This window comes from Euprymna scolopes, chromosome 26, assembly GCF_053919585.1.
Source record: "Euprymna scolopes isolate OS-2025 chromosome 26, ASM5391958v1, whole genome shotgun sequence".
Lineage (NCBI taxonomy): Eukaryota > Metazoa > Mollusca > Cephalopoda > Sepiida > Sepiolidae > Euprymna > Euprymna scolopes.
The window spans coordinates 87,600,804-87,610,659 of record NC_136507.1 but is presented as its reverse complement, the minus strand read 5'-3'; the positions used below and the strand labels follow the sequence as shown (position 1 = coordinate 87,610,659).

General features: G+C 37.0%; 1 protein-coding gene across 1 annotated transcript; it reads left to right on the top strand.

Moving 5' to 3' along the window:
* The first annotated feature begins 3,462 nt into the window (after nt 1–3,462).
* Nucleotides 3,463–3,966, top strand: LOC145247843 (uncharacterized). Its single transcript, XM_080109467.1, has one exon. It carries the CDS (start codon nt 3,463–3,465, stop codon nt 3,964–3,966), a length of 504 nt encoding a protein of 167 aa, XP_079965593.1.
* Nucleotides 3,967–9,856: the final 5,890 nt, after the last annotated feature.

The window sequence follows — 9,856 nt, the reverse complement described above, 5'->3', positions numbered from 1 at the left end:
GCAGACCATCGATCGCCGGCGACTTGTTAAGACCAACCCGCTTCAAGGCCTCGATGACCTCATCCTCTGTTATACCCGCTTCGCACCTAGCCGCTTCAGTCGCCGAAAGGTGAGGAAAGTCAGCCAAATAGGTGTTGGACTGTTCCTATGACAGACCGAGTTCCCTGGTAAAAAGCTCCTGAAAGTGCGACCTACACGCCTCCAGAACGCCTTCGTTTGTGATCACGGTTCGTCTATCCGGCAATGTTACTTGCGCGATGTGTCGATCGGTCGCTTGTTGAAGCTCTTCCGCACGCAATTCAACAGCAATGTTTGTTGCCTCCTGGGGCATTCTTTTTAACTAGTCCTAATCGATAAAGTTTGGTGTTCCTTTTCTCTCACGGAGCTGAGCCTTAATTATGTTTACATTAACACTATCCCCCTCCTCCAGCGCTCGATCTAAACTAGACTCTAGTGTCGCTTTAGCTGCCATAGATTCTTGGTTGAGTCGTTTGCTAAAATTGGCAGAAAAGGAACTAATGGCATCATTAAGATTGGACCACTACCTATTCCCAATAACAGCTCCCGTCTATTCCCGCTGAAGAGTTAGTGTTAACCCGTCCCAGTAGCCATGTACATCAAACAATGACGTGTTTAGCTTCCAGTAACCGGCAAACTTAGGCTTAGGTCTATCTAAGTTATGCCGAACGCGAACAAGTCCGGTGAACAAGTCGGTGATCCGAGTAAACTATGTTATTGAAACTTTTACAATCTAATACACCTACATCGAGTCGCCTAACTAAGAACCGGTCGATATAACTCGAAAGTTTTACCGTACCAGATCTGCGGCTACCTGTTCGGGAAGTACTCATGAACTGCTCAATCCAAAGAAGGAAATGGGCAAGCTGACTATGGCAATTAGTCGCATGAACACCGATAAAAGAAAAGCCCTACCTTTTATGGTAACATCCAAACCGAACACTTTTCCTTCAGGATCCATGAAGCACAGATCACACGAGGCATCCAAAGACCTTTTCACTAGCCAAGAAACACCTCTCAGCGAGAATTAAAGTACGCTGAGAAGGCGCTGTAGCTCCTAGACAGCGCACTCAAATGGCCACCTGGAATGAGATGAGTTTCTTGAACACAACAGCCATCCACTACGAGGTGCTGAAGATCCAAGTGTAGTCGAAATTTTCGCGAGTCAGCCCTCAGCCCTCAGCCCTCGCACATTTATGCTAGCAATGTTGAGATCCATTATGGTGCCTCAGGGTTGGGTTCCATAAACAAACATCGCCTTCGTCAGCATGCCGATTGCATTCCCGAGTGAATAGGTACCTATCTGCGTATCGATGAGACCGTCACGGGAGATACCACCAACATGCAAGGGATAGGTTAGTTTAGCTATCCTATACAGGGAAGGGTGCATCTTTACGAGGGCCTGCTCAACGCAACATTCGCTTAAATTTCTGATGAGAAGAGATGAAAGTTCAAAAGCTTTATTTACCTCCTCCAGCATTAGCTATAAGTCATTAATTTCCTCTCTCTTCCGAATAACAGTACATACTCGTTTTGCATTCGAAAAATTGCAGGGGTCTTCGATTGGCATTCCAGTCACCTCCCTGAAATCGATTAGATTCATCAGATCAGTATTTTTACAGTAATGCGCGTTGTTAATCTGCGGCTCGCTGACCGAACAAATGATTTTATCGGGAAGGTAAAGTGCCCTTTTCTTTTTGTTTTCCAGGGGGGGGGTCCGCGCTCTTTTCTGGGAAGGGGTGGACTTTTCAGTGTTCCTAAAGGTCTGAGCCACTGGCAGGGACTTGGCGAGGGATGCATGCGTATTCAACAGAGTCACGGAAATATCTGGAACAGTGGAGGGGGCTGATTTTATTATTTTTACAGGACTAAGGGGGATTAATTTGGGGAGCTTCTGCAGTATATGGGCCGTGACAGGAGGGAGGCGTAAGTGAACAAAATTTCTGTTTTGTAGGGGACTGGATGTCGACGGTTTCAATTGGGATTGTGGAATTTTGGAAGGGAGAGGTGATTGTGCTTGATGGGGGATTCAGGAGTGTTCATTCATTTCTTTTGAAGATTAACAACCTCGACATATTTATCCCTAGCAGTGTCATTTATTAACATGGCCTCCTCCCGCATTTGGTCTAGAGTAAAGCGGCCAGAGGTCTTCTTCCCGGATACAATTTGCCAGGGCTCACGATCAGAATCCTTCGGAGTAGCGTCTTCTTTAGCAATTTCTTTTGGAAGAGGGGGGGATCCCTAACAGAAATGGAAACTCCTAAATGTTGTCCAACTCTAATCTTTTAGGTTTGGTTACGGTCTCCTTTGGGGACACTATATGGTGATGTGCCTTATCTCACCACACGCCCAACAAAGCGGCCGCTTGCGCGCAGCGATGATGGGGAAATTCTCGCCCCCCACATCCAAGTGGTAAGGGATTTTGGTAAACCCTTCTTTGTCCAGTAAAATTGCAAACGTCAGAATATCTTGGTACTCCTTATTAAAGATTGCATTGACAAGAAGGTTAACGATTTTAATTCCCCTAAAACGTTTGAGTCTGCGAGGTGCCCGGCTTATTTAAAATAACCGTGAATTCGGGACAAGAGTACTAAATTATTGAAACCGATTTTTAGAAGTGTTTATAAATGTTTCCACTGTTTTCTTGCGTTTGATAGACATTACGAGATCTGCTTTTCCTTCTTTTCCTAAAGATGATTTGCCTTACACTCAAATTAGTAATATTTTTTTATCAATTTAAATGCCAGTGCGATGCTGGTTATGTCAGGCGAACGCCGTTGCATTTGCCAACTCGTATAAACCAGCAGGTTCCATCTAAAATCATACAGGGGAGGGTAGGATCTGGTAGCCTCCCTCCTTCCGCAGCCTTGGACTCTACTATTGGTCAGCATTTGGTAGATAATCCATGCTATGCTGATAAATATAAAATAGAGTGGTTCGAGGTGTTACACAGAGCAGACTTCAAAAACCATTTAAAGATTTTGGAATCTGTCTCTAGTGCGGTTCGAAAACCTTCTTTATGCGGGCAAAAGGAGACAAGGAATCAGTATTTCTCTTTGGACAACTTTGACCATTTTCTCCCTTGTTTTTCTCCAAACGTTGTGCAAAGTTTTAGTCGCATTTAAACGCCGTATTTACAGTTATATATATATATATATATATATATATATATATATATATATATTTATTTATTTATTTATTTATTTATATATATATTTATTTATATATATATTTATTTATACATATATTTATATATATATATATATATTTATTTATATATATATATTTATATATATATTTATATATATTTATATATTTATATATATATTTATATATATAAATATATATTTATATATTTATATAAATATTTATATATATATATATATATATATTTATATAGGTCGCAAACAAACTGACATTGCAAAGCTACTAAACGTCAGTAGAATGACTGTCTATCGTGTTGCCCAACGTCTGAATAACTCGGAGATCCTCAAGGATCGACCTCGATCAAGAAGGCCTCAACAAATCAGGCGTGGAACCATCAAAAACACCTTTGAAAATGATCATGAGCTGAAAATGACAAGACTGTCACAAAAGATGAAGATTTCTGTATCCACAGTCTCCAGGGTGGTCAAGAGCATGGAAGGAAAGAGTCTAAGTCGTTCCAAGAAACCCCTCTTTAGTGCTGCAATGATTCATAAACGTCGGGAGAGGAGCACCCGCCTGTTGAATGACTTAAAGAGCCACGGGAATCGTATCCTCATTTTCTCAGATGAGAAAACATTCACTGTCGATCCAGTCTTCAACAGGCAGAACGACCTGGTCGTAAGCTTTGGGAATGATGTCTCTTACCACAAGAGAGTGTCAACCATCAAGCATCCAGCATCTGTCATGATGTTTGGGGTCGTAGCATCCAATGGGGAGAAGATGCCCCCGGTGTGGTTTTAACAGGGATACAGGCTAACCTCCGCTGTTTACAAAGACACTTTGTAAACTAAAGTTCTTCCATGAGTTAAAAAGATTACCAAGAAAGCAGATTACGTGTTCCAGCAGGACGGCGCACCCGCACACACCGCCAAAATTGCGCAGAACTGGTTAGAGACTAACATGAGCTTCTGACCCAAAGACTTTTGGCCTCCACAGTCGCCAGATTTGAACCCCCTTGATTTCAGTGTGTGGGCGCATATTGAGGCAAGGGGCCTGTAAGACCCTCCAAAGTTACACAAATGAGCTGAAAGCCTCTGTGTACCGAGCATGGGCGTCCATGAAGAAGGACTACGTCAGGAAGGCCTGTAAGAGTTTCCGACCTCGGTTGGAACGTGTCATTGCCGCCAAAGGTGGCCACATTGAATGATATGATGCCTTGTATACTAATAAATCATTGTGTAACCAAACTTGTTTAATTCTACCCAAAATGACGTACCAGGCTTAATTTGAATAGGAAAATCTACAATGTAACAGGACTTATTCAAAACCCGGTATATATATATATTTATATATATAAATATATAATTATATATATATAAATATATATATATATATATTTATATACATACATTATATATATATATATATATATATATATATATATACTAGCAGAAGTACCCGTCGTTGACTGGGTTCAAAAATAGCCTGCAGAAAATGGACTGTGATTGATAAAAGTATGATAGGTTATGAAAAGGAGGGGGTTGTAAAGAGACAGTTTTTGATATTCAAAAATGTCACCCTTACCAAAATATGATGAAAATAAGGATAATTTTCGCGAAAATATATTTTTATATCAACTTTGTTTCAATTCGTAGCCAAGAGTGACAAAAACAATGATGTTTCCTTAGAAAGAGATAATGTTATATATATAATAATATAAATATACAAGAAATAAATGTTACCATAGTCAATAAAAGTTAATTTTATGGTGGAAAATTTCATTGGTTGTTATTTTTAAGTAGTTTGTGAAAAAAAATTAATTCACGAACCGGTTTAAAAATAAATCAAAATGGCAGTGACTTTGAAATGGAGAGCCCTGTTTTTTCCTTTTATAAGGAGGGGTACATTCTGTGTTAACAATTTAAGAGAGTTCCATCAACGTAATGAGTATTTATAAACATATTTTAATGTTTTCCGTAATTTTGTGCTTGAGGAATATTCGATTATGGCATATGTAGCTTATATAAAAATTTATTTAAGTAGTTATCGCCTCAAATTTCGTTTTAATTTCGGTTCGCTGAATTTATTTCAAGTACAGAGCATTAAAAACTCTTTCGAAACAACAACAAAAAACATGAACTGAACTTTTATTGACTATGGTAACATTTATTTCTTGTATATTTATTTTTTCGGGTAGTCGTTTGTTGGCTTTTCTACTAAACATTCTTACGAAATAATATCGACGAAATATCGAAAACAAAGAAACAAAACAGTTTTGAAAAATAATGAAGCTTTACTTTAGTAAAATAATCCGAAACAGCAAAATGGGATATTAAAAAAGTAAACACGTAATTACTTTAGTGTTTTAAAGCAAAGAATCGATATAAATATGAATAAGAAGACACACAGAGCAACTTCATTTCAGTTTTACAGTATTCAACACTGTAGCATTGCGCCGTCGGATTCAGGGTTTTACTATTGTAATGTAAATAACACGCAGAAAGGGTTGTAATCAACTAAATTCCTCCTAGTAAACTGTTAAAAAAAGCTTAAAGAGATATATAAATAAAAATAAAAAGGTTATGTAAATATTTTTTAAAAGACAAGCAATCACATGAGCAGGATTTTTCCTTCTTTTGTAACATTCTTATTTTTTATTATTTATCTATTTATCTATTTTCGAAAGAGTGCCACGTGCAAGTGGAGAAGGAAAAAACAGAGTTATGCAAAATGTGTCTTGAGAATTGTCTAAAGTTCCGACTTTTAGTTTTGGCTTTCACTTTAATAAGAACGTGAATTCATGAGGTGAATTTATTCGACACAATATTATTCAACTCACGAAAATAAATAAAAGCTAACGTGAATTAAGATTAAATGTAAGGTGTTATTGTGGACCCTCACCCCTTTTAAAAAACTAGTTAAACTTTGTGGCATATTTACATTCTATGGAGGTCAGGCGCGAACGAACACCCAATAATTTTATTATACCATATTTCTTCAAACTGAAACATTATTATCAAAGTATACTTACGCAAATAGATATGAAAAGTCTTGTTAAAGTTTGTGCCATATATTCATGGAGTACAGGCGCAAACGCAGACCCCACACTTTTATTATACCATCCCTATTTAAGTTGACACATACTTATCAAAGTATTATTATGTACATCTATATCAAAAACCCTTGTAAACGTTTTTTATTAATTTTTTTATTTCCATACTTTGTGGCCAGGCTCCAACGCAGACCCAACAATTTTTATGAACCACATTTCTGCCAGATCAAGTATACCCATTCCTGATCCTCAATAATTCATTCATTATATGCAATCAGTTTTTTAAAATAGTCAACCATATAGGAGCCTATTCGTGACCAGACACACACACGCACACACACATACATTCAGCTTTATATTATAGATATACACATATATACACACAAATATAGATATATATGTATACACATTTACAGTTTTTATATTTAAATTTCATTCAGAAAACATACGTTTTCAAAACAAATTTGAACCATAAATACAATATTCAAGGTGATTTCCTTAATCCATGGATTTTCGATGTACGCTCATTTTCTCAGAGGATAATTATTTGCAAAATATAAAATCTGGCTTAATATAAGTTTGCTATTCAGCATATATATTGAACATATATCAAGTATTAAACCTTTTTAAGGAACATAGAAAGAAAAATAATGCATGAAACAAACAAAGGATATGCGATTTTCGTATCCGCATGGAATAGTGAACCATTGAATAGCATAGGATTATGTTATTAGCTCTCAGGTTGGTTAAAGAATTCCCCATTGAAGGTAAATCTTTATTCTGTTCGATTTAGTATCCAGAGTAACAGGTAAACATCCTTTGGGGATAGATAATTTTAGATTTATTATTTCTCATTCTTTTATGCCACAGGATTCATTAATATGTGATCTGATTTATCTTATTATTCTGATATGGTATACACACACACACACACCCACACACACACACACACACACACACACACACACACACACACACACATATATATATATATATATATATATATATATATACAGGGTGTCCACAAACAAAGTCTGGATACATTATGTAGCCAGACTTTGTGGGCACCATGTAGATTATGTAGCCATACTGTATGGGCATGTTGACCGTGTGGTTTGTTCCTTCCTAATAGAGTCAGATGGTTTTGTGGCCCGGTTCGAATCTCCCAACCAGCTGTAATCATAACTTCCTGCATTGATAGATTCCTGAAAGGATGAAACATTAATGTCCATAGGTATTAAAAAAATTATCATAGTAATAATTTTATATATATATATATATATATATATATATATATATATATATATATATATATATATATATATATATATACAGGGTGCCCATAAAGTCTGGCTACATAATCTACACGGTGTCCACAAAGTCTGGCTACATAATGTAGTCACACTTTGTGGACACCCTGTATATATATATATATATATATATATATATATATATATATATATGTATATATATATATGTGTGTGTGTGTGTGTGTGTGTGTGAGTACAGTCATGAATTAAATGTCATTGCCTACTAATTAGGGTTTTAGTCAAACAGCCAGTTAAAGCGATGTAAGTTAATTTGATAGAAAAGCTCTTGGATAAGTTCCATCAAACTATTGATGCCTATATGTATATATGTTTTGTCCATTTGTTAACGCCTGTATATTCCGTCGAATTTGTTGGCGATTGCATAAACACCATTTGTCTACATTTATTAATTACAAGATACATCATTCGGAACTATTTAACATGAAAGTTGTCCACACCCAGACATCAACACATATGCACTTAACAGTAGAAAAAGCTAATGACATATATTGATTGCTGCATATAACCTATCTATAATCGATGACGCGTTCCGTCATTCTTGTTAAATAAATTGATGAAAATAGACAGGTGAAATATTTATGGGGAACTTTTCAAGGCAGATGATATAAACATGACGGAAGAAAAATGGCGATTACTCGAATGGTTTCGCTGTCCTTTGGGAGGAATAGATATAATATTCTTCATAAATTCATTCTTCTTTAAAATAATGTCGGCGTGCAAGAAATAAAAAAAAATAGCATATTATTTTCAATCAAATATGGCTTTTTTAAAAAAGTATTTACTTATTTCCGATAATCCAAATTCAAATAAATATATCATGAAAAAACAAAATATGATTATTTCAAAACATTTAGACAATAAAGAGGTTCACCGCGGAAATTCCTTGAATATAAGCGAAGGCTTCTACAAATAAGAATGGGGAGGTGGCTACATTTAGTAGTCACATCAGAATTTCTTTTTTTAATCTTCACGAAGTCACAAACGATTTATGTTTCCAAATAAAGAATGGTGATGTATCATTTACCTCTCACTTTTAGACAGAGTCCACAAAATAGTGTCAAATACAATAGATTCCACACCATCAACCACACCAACCTCTGCCCCATCACTGCAATGCTGCCTCCAAGTACCTGTTTTATATGCACTTTACTGGGATGTGGCTCAATGAATGCATACCACTGCGCCCTCTCAATGTTCATACTCGTCACTGCCCCGACAAACAGCCAGGTTCCACCTCTTTATTGTTGAAGTCAATAATTTTAATCAATTTTCACCGCAAAGAAGGCACAGTGCCATTTTGGTTTGTTGTTTTTGTTTTACGGCGTATCATCACTTTTCTGGTTATTTAATGCCGGATCCAGTGATTTTGAAGAAAACGTTTTTAATAGCATATATTTGTTATTTTTTAAAGTCACTTTATATTTAACCAATAGTTGGGACTCTAACAGGTACTACCACTCCGGGTTAGAGTTGACCTAGGAGCAATGACAACTAAGGGGTGGCTTTACACTCTCCAAAGCCCGCAAACGGTGGCCTCACCCTCGGATATAGTTTAAGGTATTATCCAGGACCAGTGCCACTCTGAAGTGGGGGCTAATATCGGGGACATGTTGCATGGGCACTATGAAGAGAGATGAGTAGCAAGATGTTTTTTTTCACATTACACTTAACTTCTGCATGTCAGTACAGTTGGGGAAGCAGAATCACGGAAGGGAGTTCCAAAGTCTTGCATTTCTGGGGAAGAAACTATTGGAGTAAAAGGCTTTCTTACACCTAGATATCTCTACTGTGAAGGAGTTGGACTTAGCTGCTTGTCGGGTTTTCGGGGGTAGTCACGCCGAGGAGGTACAAGTGCTTGTAGTTTTTCAGAGCATTCACCATTAAAGTACTTGTAAAACAGGCAGAGGGATGCAACATTTCGTCGGTTGGACAAAGGCTGAAGTCTAGATGACAGTTCAGGACCTATCAGGTTGACGACTTTCTTTTGAGCCCTGATCAGGAGTGAGAGACAAGCAGCAGATAAACCAGCCCAAACGTGACAACAGTACTCCATACATGGGCGAATGGTGTCCTTATAGAGATACAGGATACTTTCAGGAGAAACTAGATGTCGGAAAGTCTGCTATACTAGTAGTTTCTTCTCTCCTGCTGCTAGAAGTTTAAGTTCCCTCAATGTTTTTTGCTTCAGAAACTGTATTAAGTTACAGATGTTTAAACGTAATGTTAACAAATATCTCGGTGTAAATTATGTTTAATTTACAGTGAAATAGCGTAAAAATGTGATCGGTCAGTGAAAGATAAATCCTTC

Coding starts and splice junctions, on each gene's coding strand:
- LOC145247843 (XM_080109467.1), top strand. CDS start 3,463: ATGACTGTCTATCGTGTTGCCCAACGTCTGAATAACTCGGAGATCCTC.